This window comes from Erithacus rubecula (assembly GCF_903797595.1).
Source record: "Erithacus rubecula genome assembly, chromosome: 26".
NCBI lineage: Eukaryota > Metazoa > Chordata > Aves > Passeriformes > Muscicapidae > Erithacus > Erithacus rubecula.
In genome coordinates this window covers 598,182-620,984 of record NC_136678.1, presented here as the reverse complement: position 1 = coordinate 620,984, position 22,803 = coordinate 598,182, and the positions used below count along the sequence as shown (strand labels likewise).

Here is a 22,803-nt window from a genome sequence, read left to right as displayed (position 1 = left end):
ACCCTGTCTGGCCATGGGGCCAGTGCCCGGGGTGACCCCACCCAGCAGCTGGGAAACTGAGGCACAGGGACTCTGCTGAGCCAGTTTGTCCCAGTGGGAGCTTTGTGTGTCCCTGCAGGAGGAGTTGGTGCTGACAGGAAAATTGATCCATAAACACCAGAAATTTATGTTCAAAAAGGAGACAGAGGAGTCCCTTTACTTCATACAAATAAAGGGAGAGGCCATGGGGCATTCCCCTGGAATCTCTTAAATTTTTGGATACAGCCTCCCTTTTTATCCCAATTTCCTCTCTCTTTCCCCATTGGCTGAGGTACTTGAGATTACAGACTTCCCAGAATGCCTGATACCTAAGATTCCCCTTTAATCTATAACCTTCTCTTTTAATTTTTCATTCTCATGGAATTAATGGTTTTTCCCCTTTTCTCCTTTCATCTTTCAATATCCAATTTCATTTATCAGCAAACCTACAGTTTGTTTGTAATGGCAAATATCTTTTTCCATTCATCAATCAGTGGAATCCATCCCGTTGTTCCTTTAATTTCTCAGTGCTAGCCTTACCTACCAGCAGACCCACAGCTTGTTTTTAAAGATAAATCCATCATTCCTCTCAGTGCTGTGGGGTCCTTGGGGCTGGGGAGGTTTCTGGCTTGGTGCTTCCTACAGGTGCCCTACCCAGTCCAGGATGGAATCTGGGCCATGGAATTCTCTTTCATGGCTGCCTGGCTGGTGGGATAAGGCTTTGCTGGTGGAGACCCATGGATTATTGGAGATCCTGGGGCTGTAGGACCTGTATGGTTTCCAAAGATTTAGTGCTTGGAAGAACAAGTGCTCTATGGCTGCTCTGCACCCTGTAGCATCCATTTGCTCCCCCCTGAATCCTGCTGCAAATCCTGCAACACCTGAGCCAAATCAGTGCATGTGTGACAGTCAGAGCTGGGCTCTAAGGGACCCCTTTCACAGCACAGCTGAGCCCCACTTTGGCTCCCTTTTCCTGCAGCCTCCCTCTGGTCTTTGTGTGTGTCCACAGACCTCCCTGCCCAGAAATGGATGTGTCCACACACAGGATGCAGACCCCAAAAAGACTCAGTGGTTTCTTGGGATTCATTTCACCTGCTGCACATGGGCAGAGATCCAAGCATGTGGTTGTGTGTTGGCTCCACTGGTGAGCAAGGATTCATTTCCCAGCTGGAGGTGTGTTCTGAGCTACATTGTCATGTTCTAGCCCTTGTCCAGTGTCCAGGGAGCTACTCTGGACTGGACAGTGGGACTCACCTGCATTCCTTGCAGACACTCCAGATTGGGTAGAAGGCAACTCCCTCTCCCAGCCTGTCACTGATCTGACCTTTTTTAGATGTGACTTCAGGTGGGATTCATGCCTGAAGCAGCTGCAGACTGGACATCCCCAGTTTGTGATGTTTGTGATGTCAAATTTAATCCTCCCAAGGACTGCTGGATGTGCTGCTCCCTAATGGGCTTTTATAAACCAATTATGTACCACATTCAAAGCCAGTTACAAATGCTGCTGCTGTGCCAGGGCCCAGGAGCAGTCTGAGGAAGGAATGATCTCAGCTGAAATGCAATTATGTTTTGAAGGGCTGTTGGGTCCACCCAAAGCTGCTTTAGACATTTGAGTTTGGGTGCTTTGCCTTTGCACTTAATCCCTTAGTGCTCACCCAGCCTTCAGCAGCCTCAGCAGAGCAGCAGAGGGTGCTCCTGGAAGGAGCTCTGAGCCACGTGCAGGGACTGGCACCTGTCCCTTGTCCCTTGCACAGGCTCACAGAGTGTGCCCAGCCTGTTTGATGGGCTGCAAATCCTCTGTTCATGAGATCCTGGCAGTGGCAGAGGATTATTCCTCAGCCTTGCCTTGAGTAAATACCAAACACAGCTCAGAGCTGAGCTCATTCCCTTTGCCAGGTGTTTGCTTTGAAGAGTCTTCTGAAGGAGATCAAGAGGTGCTGCTTCCTTATTCCCTCTGGGAGGCTGCTCCAGTGCTTGCCCACCCCAGTGGTCCCCAGCAATGGAATACAAAGTCCTTTGTTCATCCTGCACTTCCAGCTCTCCCCCTGTGCACTGGGCTCATGTTCCTGCAGGGTTTGATGGAAAGACCAAATCTTTTGATGTTGTCAACAGTAATTCCAGGGAGCAGGCTGGGAGTACCCAAAGGGTGCAGATGCAGCTTCCAGTTTGGTCCTGATTAGCAGGAAAAGTCTGGGCTTAACAAAATCCTTCATATCCACCACCACAGCCTCATTGTCCAAAACAGGAACTTAGAGATGTTTTTAAAGGGAAAATGAAATGGAGAGTTAAAGTTTCCAGGCAATATGGGCTGCATTAATCATCCTGAAGTTCAATCCCAGCACATCCCAGCAGTGAGGAATTCTCTGAGGAACAGCAGAAGGCAGCTGGCCTGGGCAAACAACAGGAGAAAAGAGGCACCAGCAGGTGTTTTTCAAACAGCTGAAGACAAAAATAGGAAAGGCTTCCCAACATCTTCCAAGTTCAACATAAAGTACACTAAACCTGCCAAAAGCAGTTGAAGGAACAACCAGCTGGGGTCAGAAGAATGAGCCAAAAAGTCAGAGCATCTCCCAGTAAGGGGGAATTGCCAGGAGATTGGGGGGTCAGTGGGTGTGGGAAGAAGGAGCACTCAGGAGGGAGAGGAGCAGAGAAGAGCAGGTATTTACCTTTTCCAGTTTGTTATGCCTGTGAGAATTGGGGAGGATTCCTACAAGCTGCTATACCTGGCACATCAATGACATTCCTGAGGATGGAGGAATGTCTGTGGAATTTTGGGGAGCTAAATACTAGTAAGTAAAGGAGGTAAACGGCAGACAAACATCGGTACAGGGAAATGTTAAGTGATACACGTGGGGTGAAATAATCTTTTAATTTGTGGGATGGGCATGGAGGTGACTCCTTGGACCATTCATGGCCAGCCCATCCCAGCTGTACAAAGACTCCAAGGGAACATCAGGTATGGGTAGAGATGGAGCAGGTATCAGGAAGGGCTGTGATGAACCAGCAACAAGAAGGAAATCATTCCATCAGAAAGGGCCAGAGGAGGTCACAGAGAGCCATGAGCTGCTGGGTCTGTGTGAGGAACTTCTCTGAGCTGGGCCTGCCCAGCCTGGCCCAGGGGAACTGGGGAGGATCCCCTCACCCTCAGCACTCCTTTTCAATATCAGAACCAGGGAGCTTCAGCCACAGCTCTGGTGGGACAGGTCCAGAAGAAATTGAGTTTCCCTGCCACAGTCTTTGGATCCTTTCACAGTGACACAAATGACACTAATGGTAATTAACTTTTTAATGGACTGAAGTGATGACTGTGAAAGCTCTTGGGAGAGAAGCCCACTGAGGATGAAATAATGGAATCATAGAAATCCTGGGCTGAGAGGGACCCATAGGGATCACAGAGTCCAACCCCTGTCCCTGCACAGACACCCCAACAACCCCACCCTGTGCATCCCTGGCAGTGCTGTCCAAACTCTCCTGGAGCTCTGGCAGCCTTGGGGCTGTGCCCATTCCCTGGGGAGCCTGGGCAGTGTCAGGTTGGAGAAAATGGGATTTACAGCTTCCTCACTCCTCTTAGATATGGCACAGCAGTCCAAGCTGATTCCTGCTGCAGGGTAACAGGGTTTTTTTCAGACCTTTCTTCTTTCCTAACACTGGCAAAACAACCAAAATAAAACCATCCCAACCAAAAACTTGAAGAAATTTCAGCAATTTTTATTGATTTCAGTTTTTCCAATGAAGCAAATACATACAGTACAGCCAAAACAAAACTCTGAGACATTTTTCTCACATACCTATATCTTACAGAATACACTGTAGAGCTATGGACTGGTAAGGCTGAGTTGGTCTCACACTGGTGTGTGTTCAGAAAGGAATAAATCTGCCTTTGACTTGTCCATGAGGCTTCTGAAATGCTGGGGTGGGATTGTACACACACAAAAGAAACAAAGCATTTATAAGAAAATAGACCAAAAAAGCTCTGCTGTGCCCAGGACAATGAGGGTGGTGTTTATTTACAGGGTGTCCACCTGCTCCTGCTCCTGCTGGCCACACTCCTCCTTCCTCCTCAGGAATTCCCCATCCCTGTGCCACAGACCTGCCTTGTCCCTGTCCTGGGGGTGTGCCTTACCTTGGCTCTTCAAGGAACAGGAAACCAGCCCATCAGAGAGGATGTCACAGCTAAAATCATGCCTTAAAAAAATACCTCCCCAGAAGGAAAAAAAAAGTACTGGAGGTGAAAACAGCATTAATTTATGTTGGACAGGACCCCACTGAGCTCCCAGAATAGCTGGTTAGGAGCAACACCAGTTATTCCAATGTCTGATTTTGCCTTCTCACAGTTGGACACCAAAGTCACTTCACTGACTTGGGTGGAGTCTGATGTCCAGATTTTAAAGAGAAAATGAGAGGAAAATAGGTGGTATCAGAGAATTTCCCAGGGAAGATCCAACTGCAGAATAGCTGTGGGATGGCAGAATGGTTGTGAATCCTGCACCCAGAGCTCTTCTGAGTGGGCTCTGCCCTGAGGTTTGCCAGCAGGGACAAACAGCATCCTAAAAACAGCTCAGTGGGAGGAACCTCTCTGGTGTGCCCAGATCAGGGCAGGGACACCCCAGCTGGGTGAGATTGCTCAGGGCTGTGCCCAGTCACATTTGGAAGAGCTTTGAGAATGGAGACAGATTTTATTTTCATAATTTTGTTAGCTTTGAAAAAAAACTGTAATAAAAACAACTGTAACAGTGGTTTTTGTAATAAAATTTATGTGAATGATGAATCTGTCTCCTGGAGTTCAATACTCACTAATGAAGTCTCCAGCACCTGTAAATTTAATTGTGAACTGATGATCATAAAGCTACAGCTCTCTGTGCCTTGTACAGTGAGTCAGTAACTGCATTAGGGATGTAAGCAGCTGCACTGTTTTAAAATAAAGCTTAAATCACAGCCAATTAGAGTGAATTTCCTCAATATTCCATAATTCCATTTTGTAGTTCTGTTTCCCCAATTAGTTTTCTAGAGAAAAACATTCACTCCCAGGACTTGTGTTGGACATATCATTACAGAAGAAACCCCAATGGAAAATTGCACAGAACACTTTACATCCAAACTGAATCGGTCCTGTGGATGCTGCAGCCCTTGGGGACATCCACAGATGGATCTTTCCCAAAGCATTTGGAACATTTTGCATCTGGGAATGCACATGCACCAAGGGAACTGCTGGGGGGTGGAAGGGCTTTGCCCACGGGCTGGGCTCTTTGCTCTGTTTAAATCCTCCTGGAACACTTCTGTCCTACTGGATTCTCCTGGTTCTGCCTCTCCACTTCAAAGGGGCTTTTTTTCCCTTTCTCATTTGGCTGCAGCTTGGCACAGAAAGTTCCCAACCAAAGGTGGGAAAAGAGTGGCTGCTCATTAAAGTGCACAAGATGAGCCATCCTTTGTAGCCCAAGAGGAAAAACAGCTGGGAATGATCCCCCTCTGTGGGCAGGAGCTCCCTGTCCTCCAAATGGGGACCAACAAGGGCCACCTGGAACTGCAGCAGAGCAAACCCAAACTTCACAGGGGGTTCTTCAGTGGGCACAAATCACCCCATGGATGTGAACTGAATATCCTGAGTCCTACCAATTTAGGAGCCTGACACTTAAAATGAGACTGCTTTTCCATTTCCAAGCTCATAATCCATCCTTCCCAAGCACCTCCTGAGCCCCTGATGTTTGAAATGCAGGGCCCTGTGCCCCTGCACCCTTTGAGGAATAATAACCAGCACAGGCAGCAAGCACAGCCTCAGCTGCTCCTTCCCTGTAAGTCTGAGCTGTGTCCTCTCCATGGGAAGGATATTTTTCTTCTAAGAGAGGAAGGTGGTGAGAACTGAGTTGCTCTGCAGAGCTCAGCAGTCCTTCATCACAGCCTCAGCATCACAGGCAGATTAAAGCAGTTCAAGATCCTGAGAAATGAAACATTTCCAAACCTGACATCACACGAGTGCTCACATTCCTTTGCACATTAATACCAGTTCTTTACATTGATCAATAAAAACAAAATATGATTAAAGAGGCCACATCCCTCCCTTCTTTCATTCCTGTGGCAGTCAATGATTCCAGGGGGAAAAAACTTGGTCTGTGCTGCTGAGCTTCTCAAATGCCACCTTTGTCCAGGCACAGTCAGGAACTGGAATTGTTCTGGTGCTCAGAATGGAGAATGGGAATGTTCAAGCTCTGCAGCTGTGTCCCAATTGTCCTCTCACAAACAGCAACAGGGAAGGGTGATTGAGGCCTGGGAGAGAATCTGCAGGTGTCAATTTGCTTCTTGAGATAAAGAGTTCATGTGACAGGAAAGAAAATGCTAACAATTACCAGAGAAAAATCCTAAGCAGAGAAGAAGCCCTTGTTCATAATTGTTAGGAATAACCAGCCTTGGAAAATAGAGCATCCTTGTGTGTATCTGTTAATAATGGACAGATGCAAAGGGGGAACTTGACCTAAGATTGACTTTTTTGTGTTTGTGGATAAAAACACCTTGTGACAAATTTTTAGCAAAGCAGTATTTGGTGCATGGATAGGGTGGATTTGGAATAAAACCCTGCAAGGGGTTAAACTGCACAATCACCCTGACTTTGGGTGGAAAACAGGGGACAAAGCTGGAGGAAGATCCTGCTCCCCACGTGTACTCTGTGTGCTGCCTGCACACACCTCCACATCACACCCAGAGTTACACAGACACACTCTTGGCAAAAACGAAAAAAAATTATTGACATCAAGAAAGTATATAAAAGTCCCTTCTCCCCCCTAAAAAGAAGAAAATGCTTAAAAATATCAGTGTCATCCACATGAAATCCACATGTTTGGTTTGCTTTACAGTTGAGTTGAACTCAGAAACTCTCTACATCTTTAACATCCTAAGGAATCATGGAAGTGTTGCTCTTCCTGGACATGAACCAACTCCAAATTCTGAAATGGGAAAAAAAAAATAAAGGAAAAGCAAAATCCCAGATGATTAAAGCATCCAAGAGATCTTTTCATTACAGCAAATCCCAACTTTTAATCTTTTCTCTGAGCCTGGCTGCAGTTTCTAAGTCACCCATAGCTTTTTACCCAGCACTTCCACGCTCCTCAGAGTCCCACTGAAAACATCCCAACAGAGCAGGCAGTGAAACCCATTCCTGGGCAGAGGGAAGGAAGGGGCTTTGGCACTGTTTTCTCTTGGTTTGATCACAAGGACCATGCTGGGGAAGGAAGTAATTAATTCCCTCTGCATAACCTCTGATATTTCAAAGTGCTTAAAGCTCTTTCCTTCAGTGGGAATCATGAGTGAAAAGTGCCTGATGTGTTCAATCCTAATTTCTTACTGAATATAAACCCATAATGATGCCCAGGAAATTCTGCCCATGGTTTCTCTTCCTTGGATTCTCTATGGAGATTTTCAGTTGACAGAATGTGGTTGTCAGTTCTGCCCTGAGGTTGACAGCTAGATTAAGGGCTCAAACAATTGCTAAGCTGAAGCCATGGGTGTGCTGGAATTCACTGCACATTACTGTCACTGTCTAGATAACACTGCTCAATGTTCAGGAATGAGTGCAGTGCCAGGGAGAATCCCAGGAAGAGTCCCACCTGTGAGGATTTGGAAAAATGCACTGAATCAGTGATTACTTGGAAAAGGAAGGGAGAGACACAGTCAAGCCCAGCAGCTTTGTCTGTCCTGTGACATCTGTGCTGAGCATCTCCAAAATGCACAGCTGGGCCATGGGGGCAGCATCTGCCCTGGGCCCAGGGACAGCACAGCCTCTGACCACTCATAGAAACAGATTGGGCTGGGAAGATTCAGGATAAAAATGTCACAAACAGACTTTGGGGGTGATGAAAAGTAGCAACAATCTCAAAGGATTCCTGTGCCCCAAATCCACCACAAGGGCTGTGCTCTCACCTGCAGCCTGAATGTGAATGTAGAGGCTCTAAAATCTGGAGGAGAGGGTCCTGAAGGTCGTTCCAGCTAAAGATCCCATCATGTTCTTATCAAAGCCTTGCTGAAAAAGCAGAAACATGAAGTGCAGTGAGTGCATATCCATTTCTACAGAGAGCAGCTATTGTGCAAAGTGTGCTTCATTCTCAGTCAACCTCCTCTGTCAGCCCTTGGGTACCTTTGTCACCCTTATTGATGAGCTCCATAGAATCACTGAACCATGGAATGGTTTGGGTAAAAGGGACCTTAAAGCTCATCTCATCCCACTCCCTGCTAAGGGCAGGGACACCTTCCTGTAGACCAGGAATGCTTTTCCTTGCATTGCCTTCCATCAACCCAGAGCTAGATCCCTCCAGGTTTTTGGAGGAAACTTTTATTTAATCATTCACTGATACTCATTCACTGAGTATTGTTTCATTAAGTTACTCATCCTGAAAAAAGAATAAAATTCTTTGCATGATGCATGTACCCCTGCAGACTCTCATCCTCCTCCCCTGACATTTACATATGCAAGAAACCTCTGTGTGTACACCAGAGTGACTCAGTCACACCAAAATGAGCTGGCACAGGCTGTGAGCAGAGCCTGGCACAAAACTACCCCAGCTCCTGTGCAGAGTCCCTCACTGTCAATAGGGGAACAGAGTTTGGGTGCTCTGCTCCTGCCTCCAGGTGTTCCCCTTTGTAGGAATTCCTCCTCCTCTTTAATTTGGCCCTGCACTCTCTGCAGGTTCTGCTGCTCTTGAGTTGGAAAAACCCAGCTTGTTCAAAGAAAGCAACTGGGAGCAGGAGCTGGGAATTGGGAACTGGGAGCAGCTGGAGCTGGGAGCTGGAGGTGGGACCTGGCTCAGTGCCCATTTGGCTCTGCACTTTCCCAGCTTCTGTTGCAGGGAGCAAAATACTCCTCTCCTTTTGGTTTGAACGTTTACCCTGACTGCAGGGGGATGTGACCACAGGTCAGGGTTATGGACAGAGAAGAAAATGGGGGCAAAGGGAGGAGGGACCTGCTGGAACCTGCTGGACTGCAATGAAGGGAATGCCCTGAATGAGGGTGAAACTCCCAGAGTGTCCCAGCCCAGAGCGAGGGGGCTGTGCTGGGAACATCCCAGGAGGTGTCTGACACAGGCATGTCACCTGCTTTGTCCCCAAAGTGAGTTCCAGCAGTGACCCCCTGCCACCTGCTCAGATGCCAGGTGGGGACCCTGCCCTACTCACTGCTGGAGCAGGGCCTTTACAGCTCCCCTCTTCAGCAGGTGAACAACCCAGGGCTGTTCCTGAGTGCTGTCCTTACCTGCTTGAGCACACTCTGGAGCTCCCTGTTGGACCAAAGGTCTGTCAGGAGAAGTCGAGCAGCTTCAGCTGCTTTTGGACAGGAGCTGGGAAGATGAAAGCAACAGGAGAATTACAGCAGGCACAGAGCAGCACCCCACTGACTACCTGGGACAAAGCCAGGTCCAGCTGGAGCCTGGCTAGCCACAAATAGGACTGTCAGTAACACCCTCCTGCTCTCTCAGCAACATTATGTGACAACAACTGTGACCAGAACAGGGCAAATGAAGGAGAGGGGAGATCTGAGTGGGAAAATGAATATAAAACTGAGCTGAGTCTGAAATTTGAGAGAGGGAAAGAGAAGGAAAATGGTGCCAACCCCTTGTTTGAGTCTGCTGGGCCAGCGTGGGTGGACCCTGGGAGGGGGCAGAGGAGCTCCCTGGAGAGGCCAAGGGATGGGAGTAGCTCCTGCTGCTTTGCAATAGCACCATCTGCAAGCAGCCCAGAGCCCTGACTCAGCACAAGGGAACAGATACCTGCTCACGTAACAGCTCGAAACCATGAGTCATGCAGGACCTTTTATAATTTTGGAACATTTCATACCCAGATATCCCCTCCCTGCTGACTGCCATCACTGCTCCCAATCTCCTGGCTATGGGAGACTCCTGCTCTGGCTTCAGGGCAGCAGCCCCAGCCTGTCCCACCGGGGTGATGGAGAGGAACAGGACCAAGCTCAGAACCCTTCCTGTCTGATACAGCTCCACAAAACCTGGTGTCCTCAAAAAAAATCCTCAAAACATTCCTCAAGATAGTCCCCAAAAGCCTACAAGAAATGGGACCAATAGATTGTGAGGAACCTGGGACATCAGCTCCACACTTGTGAGTGTGGGAGGACAGGGATGGAATCACATCCAGTAAATTTTGGGGCATTTCTCTGACATACACAACAGCTGTTACCAAAGAAAGGGTCGAGTTTAACTTGGTCATAAACTTCAAAGGTGTTGTGCAGCTCCTGGTGTTGTGTGGAAGGCTGGAGGACAGCCAGAAATTCCTGAGCAATGCTCAGGACAGAAAAAAAACAGGTTTTATTGCCAAATCTCTTCTCTAGTTACAACCACCCTATGCTCTATCACCAGAATGACAATGTTTTAAAACATTTTTTGGCTGAAATGTTGTCTGTGGCTGAAAAGCCATTAAATCTCTACAAACCCAAAGGTAGCTGTGATCAGATAAGCAGAACATGAACTGAACTCTCTCTTCAAGGATTTGTAGTTTCAAGTTGTTTCTCTCTTCCTAAGCCAGAGTAATTTTCTCTTATTTTTGAGATAATTTACTTCTAATGATACTAAATATGTACTTTTTGCCACTGTGTCTCCAGAGAACCCCTCAGAAGTTTTGTAGTTTCAAGCCAAAATTACCAACATCAGTGAGTCATCCACGAATTCAGGCAGAAGATTTTCTAAACTCTTCATCTGAAGGACTGGCACTGACTGTTTCTTACAGCATTGACTGTTATAATTTAGGTATAAAAAGCTCAATATGAGCTGGTGGAGCAGTGATGCCAACTTCAATAGGTAAAGCAGCATATCTCAAACAAAATAATGTAAATGTAATAGTGGATAACATGGAGCAGAATATTAAGGACAGCTGATTTGGGGGAAAAAATTCTTAAGAAAAAATTGCCTGAAAATCAAAGTTGATTTTAAGTACAGTCTGTCTTTAACAAATAGAATTATTCATGAAAAAATGTAGAAAGGCAAGGAAGGAGATGTCCCCTGGTGGCAGTGGCAGGAGTCAACCAAAAAGCTACAGCAAAACATAAAACACAAACAGAAGGAAATGGTGGGGAATGGGGAGAAACAGAACGGAGGCAAAAAAGACAATAATCTTGTCCACAGATATCAAATAATGGGGAGAAATAATCCTTCCTCAAAGGACAAAGGTATAAAGAACTTTATGTGTGTCACTGAGAAAGCCAAGGAATTCCCAGAACATGGATTTCTTCAGGATGTGAAGAGATGATAAAATTTATATCAAGGTACAATCTTTGTAAGAAATGTGAAATTGGAAATGTGAGAACTGGAAAATTGGAAATGAGAAGAACTCTCTGGAACACAGAATAATCAAGGGAATACCTGAGTTTCTTGTAAGATTAATTTTGATGAAGTTTTGTGGTGGAATTAAACTACAAGATAAAACTGCAATAGCAAATGTGTGAAAAGTGAAGGAACAAAGAGAAACAGAAATAAATTCATGGTAAAGGGATGAACTGCAAACGTGATGCTTGAAAGCACAGGGAGAGATTTTGGGGAAAACTTTGAGTGCAGCCAGTAGAACTAATGAGGAGAATTTCAATTTAGTTAGTGAAATAATATAGCTTGAAAATGAGCAGAGAAGTGTTTTTCAGACAGCTGGAGGAAAAAAAATTAAGAGGAAACCAACCACCCCAACAAATCAGGTCCAGTGGCTTGATTTTCAGAAACATCACCAAAAATTGAAAGGAATATCCAATATTTTGGCAACTGGGATTAAAAATAATGAAGAGTGAAGGAACCCCATTTGACCCTGAACCCCATGTCATAGAAGAGAGCATCTGCAAGAGACACAGACAATTATTTATTTTAGATGCTCCAGGAAGAAGAAGAAACCACATCCATCAGATAAACTGTTGAACCCTTTCTGCCTTTCAGTCAGAATCAGCTGTGAGACACACGAGGAGAAAGAAATATGGAAAGGGAGGAGAACATGGGGAAGGGCAAGATCTGTAACTCACTGGTCTGGAACCTGGAGTCTCTTTCTAAGCTGTGACTCTGAAGCTGTTTGAGCAGCTGGTGCTCCTGGTTTGCAGCTGGTAAAGCAGTGAGAGCCCAGCTCAGAATCACAGGGCAGGGTCTGTGGGTGGCACAGGAGACACAGGGAGGGAGCACCCAGCCACCAACCCCAGCCTGGGGGTCAGGGAATGTCCTGGGGAACTGAGGCAGGCTAACAGAGAAAACTGCCAAAGCCTGGCAGGGTGCAGGGTGCCCCTGGGTCTCCCCTGGAGGTTGGATCACCCCTGAGCCCCTGTCCCCCCGCCCCCCTCCTCTGCTGCCTGTGGTGCTGGGAAGGAGGAGATTGATGGAATGGGACTCACCACATTCAGAACCACAGTGGGCCAGCCCCCTGCACAGGTGGGGACTTAATGATTTCCATTGTGGAGGGGGGAGGCTCTTTCTGATGTAGGACTGGACAAGTCCCACCCTAATTTTTCTTGTTTATCTCCACAAGTGACATGTGATACTGGGAAAATTTCACCTTGTGACCCAGCAAGAGGCAAAATTCTCTCCAACATCTAGTGTACTGAAACAGCCTGAAATAATACAGCTCAGACAAGTTAGATCAGTCCTGGGTGGAAATGATTCTCTTTTTCTTTTTCCCTAAGTATTGAACAGCATAAAAGTCTTTAGGGACAGAAACTAATAATGGAGGCAAAGGAAAGCTCAAGTTTTGTACATTGTAAGAACTAGGGAGTTTCTTGGGAGGACTTTGTGATCCAGGCAGGACTGGAGACATCTCCAGAGTTTGGTAACACCTCACAGTTCAGTGAGTCACCTCCAGCAAAGCTCATCCCAGCAGCCAAGGCAATTAAAGTGTTCCCAGCCCGGGTTGTGCAAGGCTGTGCTGGAGCAGCAAATTACTGAGCACTGGTGTGAGGGAGCCACAGTGGGACTTGGGCATGAGTAAATACCATTTGAAACAACGAGGGCTTAGAAGAGGGCTGGGTTTCATGGTAATTGGGCTCCTTGGAGAGTGGAAGCAAATAAAAGTAGCAAAGACAGCAATGCTCCTTGGCCCAGGCCCAAACTACACAAGCAGCCCTGTGCAATCACTGAGTGTCTCTGCCATGGAACAAGAGGTGGATTGGAAGAACTTTATCAAAGGATGATGAAGGCATGCAAATGGATTTTCACAACAGAAAACAATGGTTACTTGTCTAAGGCATTTTAAAACAAAGACAGATGGCAGGAGAGATGAAAGCCTAGGAAAGAGAGAACATGGTCAAAGATAATGGAAGTTTAACACCAGTTTGGCCAGAAATGAGCACAGAACTTGGCAAGGCTTGACAGGCTTGTGCTGCAGGGAATATGGATAACAAACAGGACAGAATTCCTACAACCAAACCCCAAACCAAATCCTAAAATAGAAAGTGGTAAAATATTATGAGATTGCCCAGCTGGTGTAAAATACAGGAGTAGACCAGGGAGGTACTTAAATTAATTCCTGTCTATGTTTCCCCAGAGCTCATTTTGAGGAGGATGATTCAACAAAAAGATTAACAGATTTGCACATAAAAGTTAAGCACAATCCTTGTGTACCTTCAGTGATGAACCTCAAACCTGACCTTCATGACAAGGTTTGAGGGAAGCCCAGGAGCCAGGAAGTCACTGACATCCCCTGTTCTGAGGGCTGGAATTTTTCAGAGATCACAGAACCCCAGAGTGGTTTGGGTTGGAAGGGACCTTAAAGATCACCCAGTCCCATCCCCTGCCAGGGGCAGGGACACCTTCCACACTAGCCCAGGCTGCTCGAAGCCCCATCCAGCCTGGCCTTGGACACTTCCAGGGATGGAGCAGTCACAGCTTCTCTGGACAATCTGTGCCAGGACCTCTCCACTGTCATAGGGAAGAATTTCTTCCTAATATCTAGTGTAAATGTCTCCTCTTTTAGTTTGAAAGCATTCCCCCTTGTCCTGTCACTATCTGCTCATGCAAAAAGTCAGTTCTCTTCATTTTTTATAAGCTCTATAAATACTATTTCTAAAAGACTTTAAGATGTTGGTGGTTCAGTTATTTTCAGAACTTCCTAAAATTCAATCAGAAATTTTCCAGAGGCCTCTTTGCAAATTCCATCCTGGATGGCTCCTGCCTATTTCCAAGAAACCAGTACTGAGGATTTCTGCCCACCAAATGGCCAATTCCTTTATTAGGAAGGGATAATGCTCTGCTCTGGCTCTGGAGGGTGTTGGGAAAGCTCTGGGGTCAGTCTGCCTCTGTCCCTGCCCCTGCCTCATGCCCACACTCACCCGTTCCGGCACAGGCTCACTACATTATTTAGCAAGTTGCTGGACAAGTAAGACTTTCCCAGGTGGGGGTTGGACATGATGAGGTTCCTCAGAGTGTAACAAGCTGATGTCATAATCTCCCCATAGCTGCTGGTGTTTCCAGACTGGAACGACAGGAGACGGGACACATCTGGGAGCACCTGGTGAGCTAAAGAGGTGGAGGAATGTTCCAATCAACAATTCAACACAATCTGGCACAAATTAGTGATGCTATTTGTGTTAACATCAAGCAAAGTTATCTCTGCAGGGAGGCACTGGATGTGTTGGACAGCAATGGCATCATCGTCATCAGTGGATTTTTCCAATACCAAACAAGGACTGCAGGCCTTTGGAAGGGCAGTGCTGCTGGCCATGGGCACTCAAGTCCAACTCAGTTCCCAAACACTGTCACCCCTGTGGTCCTGCAGGTTTGTCACTGTCTGTGGAGCACAGCACATGTCACACAGCAGTGGTGGCTGTCCTTGGAGCCAGAGGAAATGACACAGTTCTGGAGCTTGGCTAAGTCTCCTTATGGGGCTTACAAAGTGAGCTGGGAGCTCAGCATCCCAGGGAGCTGAGGGCTGGGATCCAGCGTGGGGAAAGGACTTACCCATGGTTTTGTGGAGCACAGGATGCCTGGACATGTTGCTCAGCAGAGAGGCCCCGGAGCGGACGACCTCGGAGCTGTTGGACTGCAGCAGCCGCGCGATGCGGGGCAGCCCCTTCTCCTTCAGCCCGATCAGCTGGCTCATGGCACTGGACATCTGAGGGACAGCAGAGGTGTCCATGACTGCAGTGCCAGGGGGAAACAGCTGGGGTGATGGTCAGGGCTAGAGGAATGCGACTACCATAAAACGAGCACCCTACAGTCCTTTCTCCTGCTGCCATAAGCCCACTCTGTCAGTTTTACCCCTCTTCCCCACAGTTATGGGAGCCTGGAGAAAAGGAGGCTCGGGGAGACCTTCTGGCTCTCCTCAACTCCCTGACAGGAGGGTGCAGCCAGCAGGGGGTCAGGCTCTGCTCCCAGAGAACAAGGGACAGGATGAGGGGAAAGTATCTCAAGTTGCCCCAGGGGAGGTTTAGATTGGATATTGGGGAAAATTCTTCACCAAAGTAGTTGCCAAGCAGTGGCAGAGCTGTCCAGGGCAGTTGTGGAGTCACCATCCCTAGGAAAATTTAAAAAAATATGTGGATGGGGCACTTGAGGACATGGGTTAGTGGTGAACATTGGTGATATCAGAGGACTTTTCCAAGCTTAATTGCATTTTTCTGTGACATTTGAAAAGTCATCCTCTCATCTGCTGTGATGCAGTTGGTTCTGCTGATTTCTGTAGCCACAGTGGAGCAGTTGATCACTCAAATGACATTCCAAAAGCTGGAGATGTTTTGCTTTCATGTCCACATTGCCCTCATCCTTCACAACCCCCTGTCAGCTTTCTGCCCTGGCCCTTTACAGCTCCCTGCCATGCCACAATGGGCTGCTGGGGAGCAGGAACAAATAACGGATGCCTTTAAAAAACTGTCTGAGGACCAAAAATACTCATCTTAGATGTGATCTTATGCTAGTAAATGTAGAAGGTCTCAGGATGCAGACAGGGCAGATGATTTTAAGCACATCCCCCGAATAAACTGCACTTATTGAAAGAGCTTAAGCTGAACTTCTCAGTTCCTGCTCCAACAGAAAGGCTGCTGGAGACACATTCCATCAACAGTGACATGGGAATGGAGAGAAGGGGCTGGAAAACATGTGCCCTGTTTCACACTCATACCAGCAGGAATGTAGGGTGTGTAAAGTGCAGTTGAAAGACATTCAGAGCTAAAGGATCACAGCAAGCTCTGTAAGCTCATCCCCAGATTCTCTTTCCATCAAATGACAGCAAACTCAGCAATGCCAGCTCCAGCTCTGAGCTGGAATGAGACCCTTAAGGGGAAGAGCCACTTTTGCACATCCAGACAAATTTCAGTCATTCCATTCCAGGAGACTGAATTAAGTTGCTCCAGCACTGTCAGAGCTGGGTTTGGTTGTTTGTCCCTTGTGCAATGTTGTTGATTGCTGAAATTTTCTTTTCCCTGGAGCATAAAACTCCAGCCCCATTTCTCTGACCAGCTCTACCCATATATGACAGCCTCTCTCCACCTTCAGGTTCATGGCACTGCTTAGCTAAATTGCCAAAAGTCAAGGTTCCCAATTATTTAGCATGGAAATTGTTGTGACAAAAAGAGATCAGAGCTGGCAGGTTAATGCCATCCTAGCAGGGAAGGCTCCATGTGAGTCACCCGTGTCTCTGGGTGGGACACTCCCCACACGTGACACGCCTCTCCTACCTATGGAATCATTATCTCTTTATCTCCCCATCCATCTTATTTAAATTGGGATTGACAGAGCTGGGCACAAACAGACAAGTCAGGGGCCGTCCCAGGGGAGGCAGCCTGCAAGGACGTGCCCAGGGCAGCGACATGGCCCATGGAGCCACGATTGTGACATGTCCCTTCCAGTGCCACAGCATCACCCAGCCCCTGGCACTGCCATGCTGCCGTGCCCATGGGTCAGGACATCTGTCACAGCTATTTTACAGGTAGCTCTGAGGTGTGGAAAAGCCACAATCCACAGCACAACCCACCCTGTCATTAGAGCCGCCTCCGCTTGGAGCACACGCGGGAGGGGTGGCTCAGCCCTTCTCCCGCCTCTCAGCACATCTGGTGCACATCTGGGCTCACCCTCACTGCTGTCCTGGGGGAGGGTGCCAATACCAGCAGCTGCTGCCAGTGCAACCAACAGACTGGGGACACTTGGAAACCCAGTGTATGGGTCTGGGATAGGTCCTTGGGATGCTGATTGTAGCACCCCATTAGACAGAGTTTGGAGTTAATAAACATCCCACTGGATCAAACACTATGGAAGGACTGGCTGAGGTGCCCTGAGGTTTAAGGAGGGCATTTTCCTTTTTCATGACTGAGAAGTGATGATGATCAGTGACCTTAGAGATCTTCCCAAGCTTACTGACTCTCTGATTCCATGGAGGAGCTGGCACATTTGGGTGCACATGTGGAGGGGAGGGAAGCTCTTACCAGCCCTCGGCTCGCAGTGAGGTTCTGCAGAGCTCCAGCACAAGCTTCCAGGGTGGCATCCTTCTTGCTCTGGTCCATCAGGGACAGGTAGGTGCGGATGGCTTCTGAGTGGTAGAGCCAGCTAGGGCCTTTGGGTTTGAAATCCTCCTCAGGAAGGGGGACCCCATACTCATCATTCTGCCAAGACATGAGAAACAGGGAGCTCAGATCATGCTCTTCCCTTGCAGGCCCTGCTGGGGCTGAACAGCACATCCCCAATTCCTCTGTGCTGCATCCTACCTCCATTTTCCCACTCCTGCTGTTGAAGCAGCCTGTGAGAGTTTTGTCCATGTAAACACTCCGGGCCATGTGGTTGAGCTGGGTGTATTTGTTGGGAACTTCAGCATCCAGGCGGTAGGAGAGATTGTGCAGGATGCAGATGCAGTTCTCCACAGACTGCATCACCCCCAGAAGAAAAATGCAAACATCACATTAGGCAGAAAACTATGGAGCAGCACCAGAGAGGACATGGACTGGGCCATAATCAGCTTTTCAGCACAACAGATGCTCTTTAGCCTGGTTTAGGGAACGAGGGATGGGAGGGAAGGAACTGGAATAGCTGTGAAGGAAAGATCTCAGTGAGCTTCTGACCCACAGAACCTAGGGAAGTCTCACTTGTCACAGACAAGTCGGCAAACAGGAAAAGAGAATGTGAGAGTGCTTGGATCAAACCATGAAATTCCCAATCTTGAAATCCCCCTCCCACCAGAGGTAACTTCCAGTGACTTTCTCTGAGTCACAGCTACAGACAGGTGACACTTTTTGCCAAGAACAGGTTTTAAGCCTCCTTTCCCTGGATGTCAGAGTGCCCAGTGGAAAGAGCAAGGAAGAATTTGGGCTGGATACCCATAACCAACACCAGAACCTGTGGTTACATTTCCAAAGAGCTGCATTCTGTGTGTGCTACTGGAAAGGGGCTTCCTGCAAAAGCCATCCCCAAAAGAGGGTTGGCTCAATCCTGAAAGAATGCAAAATAACTATGGTAACTTTGAGGGTTACACCTGAAAGGTGTCTACAAACACTATTTTGTCCAAGGCAAACAACACAAAGCAATCAGTCACAGCCAGGGGACTGGCAGAGATGACAACTGCTGACTTCCTGCTTAACATGGTGCCAAGCTGGGTGACAAGATGTGGGGATAAAGAACAAGAGATGGAGATGAAGACACTAGAAGATTCCAGGGAAAGGAAGGGAAGGGAAGGGAAGGGAAGGGAAGGGAAGGGAAGGGAAGGGAAGGGAAGGGAAGGGAAGGGAAGGGAAGGGAAGGGAAGGGAAGGGAAGGGAAGGGAAGGGAAGGGAAGGGAAGGGAAGGGAGAGAAGGGAAGGGAAGGGAAGGGAAGGAAGGGAAGGGAAGGGAAGGGAAGGGAAGGGAAGGGAAGGGAGGGAAGGGAAGGGAAGGGAAGGGAAGGGAAGGGAAGGGAGGGAAGGGAAGGGAAGGGAAGGGAAGGGAAGGGAAGGAAGGAAGGGAAGGGAAGGGAGGAAGTATCCTAGGAACTCAAGAGCCAAAGTATTTTACTGTTCTTCTGTGTGTGTTAAAGGAAAATATTAAAGCCCAGCTCTACTTCAGGCCCAGAGACTTACAACCCTCCAACAGATCCCACTGGGGCTTGGAAGGACAAGAGCAGCCAGAGTGCAGCCACCTCATGTTTGTTGGAAAGGGGTTTTCCCAAGAGTGCAGGTGTTAGCTGGGGGGCTGGAGCTGGTACCTTGTCGTCGGGGCGGCTGGAGGCCACACAGTTCTGGGCATAGGTCATGACAGAGTCGATCAGGCCGGGGTAATTGCGCATGGTCTGGCGCCCCATGTCTGCAGAGCTCAGGTTCCTGAGGAAGCCATCGAGAAGCATGGCAGGAGACAAGGAGGAGAGAGGGTGAGTTGGACTCTGTTCTGGCTATGTTTGTCACTGAATTCAGGGATTTTTTGGCAGATTCAGCAAGGTTGAAGAGCTGCTCCTGTTCTGGAGGCCTTTGGTGGGACTGCACCAGTGCACAGCTCTCTTGTTGCTCTTCAGGACTGATTTCACCTGGAACATGTCCTGCAAGGGGATCTGCATAGAAGACACTCTCCCAGGGACAGTCACCACCAGGAGGTTGCCTCAGAGGTGCTGCATGTGCTACTACAGAGACTCTGTCTCCTGAGAGGAGTTTCCACAGGGAAGACTGGCTAAAGACCACCTGGGGTTGTTGTGATCATCAGGAAGGTGCACAGGGCTGTAAGGACAGACCTACCCAGGGTCAGCAGCATTGTCTGAAACAGAGTGGAGATGCTGGAGAGCAGCAATGGCTCTGGCCAAAGGGACTGAGTCATCTATGAGGTTGAAATGGGTTCCTGGACACCAGTGTCTGTCAGGACAGGGGAGTTTTTGCAGTAACAGGATATGGGTTTTGTTGTTTTGTGCTTTTTTTCTTCCCTATTTTATTGCCTTATAGCTTGCAAATGAAAAACAAGGAGAGGTTGGCAGTGGTTGTGAGATATTCACTGCAGGCATTCCAGAACTGGATCTGATGTTCACTGTGATTTGCAGCCTCCTCATTAACATGGGTTCATCTGCAATCCAGAAATGCTTGAGCAGCAATGGCTCAGGCCCAGGGCAAACCCAGGGCTGTTCATCTGTGGGTTCTGATGTGGCAGGGCAGTGACTCAGAGCAGTCCTGGCTCAGCCCTTGGAGCAGGGGCTCCAGATCCAACTCCCAGCTTCCCTCACTCTGCCTGCTGCCCAGTCCTGCTCCCTCAGGCCTCTGGAGCTCCCTTGCTGTCCTGTAGCTGCCAGTCTTGTCTTCTCTGGGGTGTTGGCACTGCTGCTACAGGCTGGGATCAGTCTCAGGAGACAGAGCCTACACCAGTAAAACTCCAGAGGGTTTTTACAAGCTGTTGCCATTGTCTTTCCCTCATTTTAACGGGATATCTCATGGTGTTGGCAGGCTGGGGTGGCCTTAAAGCAGAGCAGCTGATACCCACCATAGCCCAGCTGCTCGGGGGAGCTGCCTTCCAGGAGAGGGAAGAAGGGAGCAGCACTCCCTATCTCCCAGACACGGTTCCCAGCCACAGAAGGTGATGGTATCAGCTCTCCAAAGGCCCTGCCATGATCAGCCTCTCGTTTCATAAGCAGCTCCAGCTCCTGTGAGCTGCATGTCTGGGAAGGGCGCGGCCAGCGCTGCCTCCCTCGGGGAGAGCTTCCCTTGATGAAAGCACCTCATTATACAGGGCAGGTTTTTTGCCCCACTTGTTCCCATTGAGACAAGGAGCTGACATCCAAGTGGAGGAGGAAGGCGGGAGAAACAGCAAGTCAGGGCGAAGATCCTCTACGAAAGGACTCTGGTTTCCCGTGAACAAAATAAACTACTCTGGGCTCAGTCAGCACCTCCTGTTTCATAGCTGAGTCTCCTGATGAAATGAGCCAGGAAAAGTCTAGGACAATGGGACTGTTCTGTGCTAAAACAGATACCAAAAGAAGTGGGAAAATTGTTATTTTCCCCACATAGAGAATTCTGTCTTTTTGGCACCTAAACCCTAAATCAGTTTGTTTACTCTGGAAGCCTCAAATCTGTAAAGGCAAAATCTGTCCAGCTTCCTGGTCTGAGTTAAACACTGATGGGTTTCACTAGTGCATAAAAAAGCTTCCATATTTTTTGAGAATAGACTTAGCAAGAACAAAATTATTAAAAATAAAAAGCTACTAGAAAAGTATTTTACATGTAACTTTTTTTCCTGCACCTTCTCTTAGTCAAGAAAACTTTCTCGAGAATTTTTCATTAGCACAGTTGTAATGAGCATGAATTCAGTTCATTGTAAGAGGATTTAGATGGCTTCAGCTTTTGCCCACAGACACAAGTTGCAGTCAGTCCCTGCCTGGTGACTCACCTCAAACACCCTGTGGCATTAAAGAACACTTCTGGGTCGATAATTTCTCGTGTCCTGTTGCAGCTGCTATCAGACCAGCCCGAGAAAGGGATGATAACACAGTCTGTCAGCACGGGCAGAGCCTCCTGTATCAACTCTTCCTTTAGTTCATCAGTGGAGGAGAGGTTCCAGAGAAGTCCTAGGAAGTACATGGGACAGAAGCTCAAGCACAGGGTCATGTGCATTAGGAGCTTTGTTTAAGTCCTAAGCAAAATTTTTCTTCCCTTCACCCCTCTGAGCTCAGGGTGCAGAGGCTGCCTGCAGCTCTGGTCCCTGTCAACTCCCATGGAAGACAGGCAGGATGGGTTCTGGAGGTGGGCATTTAAGCATCCTCCCTCCTTCCAAAATTGCTATTTATTGCTATTAGGTTGCAGGGGACAGCAGCATCTCTCCAGGGACCATGGAAAGGCTTGCAGCAAAAAACCTGGTACACAGCTGAGGGTGACCTGCACCAAAAAAATTGCATCAATTCCTCAGGCAAAGGTGAGGCACCAGAGAGAACCCAGCAAACTCTGCTGGGGTTGGCAGCTCCCTTGGCCATCCCTGGGAACAGCACAGGGGCCAGGGTGCAGGGAGGCATGAGAATGGCAGTGACCATAATTGGGAGGAGACTGTGGCAGGTGCTTCCCCACTGGGCACATAGGAGGTGAGGAATCTTTATGGACCGTGGAAGGGCCAGCAACTCCTGTGCTTTCTGACTGAGGTCACCCTTTGGTGCAAGATCATCAGAAAACCCCCTCCCTTTGCTAGGGAAGCACCGGGGCTATGGACCCAGGCAAGGGGAGCCCAGGCCCTGCTGGGGCTGAGCAGGCTGCGGGTACCTGTGAGCTGTTTCTGGATTTCAGTGTTCCCTGTCCTGCGGAGGAGGCTCACGCACTCCCTGATCCCGTTCTGCCGCCGCGTTTCAATCTTGTTGGTGGGGTTCTTGAACACCAGGTTCCGGAGGGCCCCAGCTGCCGCCCGCTGCACGTTCTGGTTCTGGCTGCGGAGCAGCTCCACGAGCTTGGCAATGCCTCCCAGCCGATAGACCTGGCCAGGAGAGATGGGACAGACATGGGAATGAGCATGGGGTACGGGGACAGACACGGGACACACACAGGACAGACACAGGACAGACAGGGAACAGACACAGGACAGACAGGGAACAGACACGGGACAGACACGGGAATGAGCATGGGGTACTGGGACAGACACAGGACACACACGGGACAGACACAGGACAGACAGGGAACAGACACGGGAATGAGCATGGGGCACCAGGACAGACATGGGACACACACGGAACAGACACAGGACAGACACAGGACAGACACGGGACAGACATGGGACAGACACGGGGCAGAGAGGGAACAGATACGGGACAGACACGGGACAGACACGGGACAGACACGGGACAGACACGGGACAGACACGGGACAGACACGGGACAGACATGGGACAGACATGGGACAGACACGGGACAGACACGGGACAGACATGGGACAGACAC

General features: G+C 48.5%; 1 protein-coding gene across 2 annotated transcripts in view; it reads right to left on the bottom strand.

Moving 5' to 3' along the window:
• Window positions 1-3,705: 3,705 nt before the first annotated feature.
• Window positions 3,706-22,803, bottom strand: part of PKP1 (plakophilin 1) — a 49,030-nt gene continuing 29,932 nt past the window's right edge. For both annotated transcript variants that reach the window (XM_079327135.1, XM_079327136.1), the window contains exons 5-14: window positions 22,136-22,343; window positions 21,276-21,453; window positions 19,123-19,237; window positions 17,657-17,812; window positions 17,378-17,554; window positions 14,919-15,072; window positions 14,291-14,477; window positions 9,251-9,335; window positions 7,927-8,026; window positions 3,706-6,953 (exon numbers count right to left, since the gene is read on the bottom strand). In XM_079327135.1, the coding sequence (XP_079183261.1) occupies window positions 7,955-8,026; window positions 9,251-9,335; window positions 14,291-14,477; window positions 14,919-15,072; window positions 17,378-17,554; window positions 17,657-17,812; window positions 19,123-19,237; window positions 21,276-21,453; window positions 22,136-22,343 (1,332 nt within the window). In that variant the 3' untranslated portion in view covers window positions 3,706-6,953; window positions 7,927-7,954. The remainder of the gene's footprint in view (window positions 6,954-7,926; window positions 8,027-9,250; window positions 9,336-14,290; window positions 14,478-14,918; window positions 15,073-17,377; window positions 17,555-17,656; window positions 17,813-19,122; window positions 19,238-21,275; window positions 21,454-22,135; window positions 22,344-22,803) is intronic.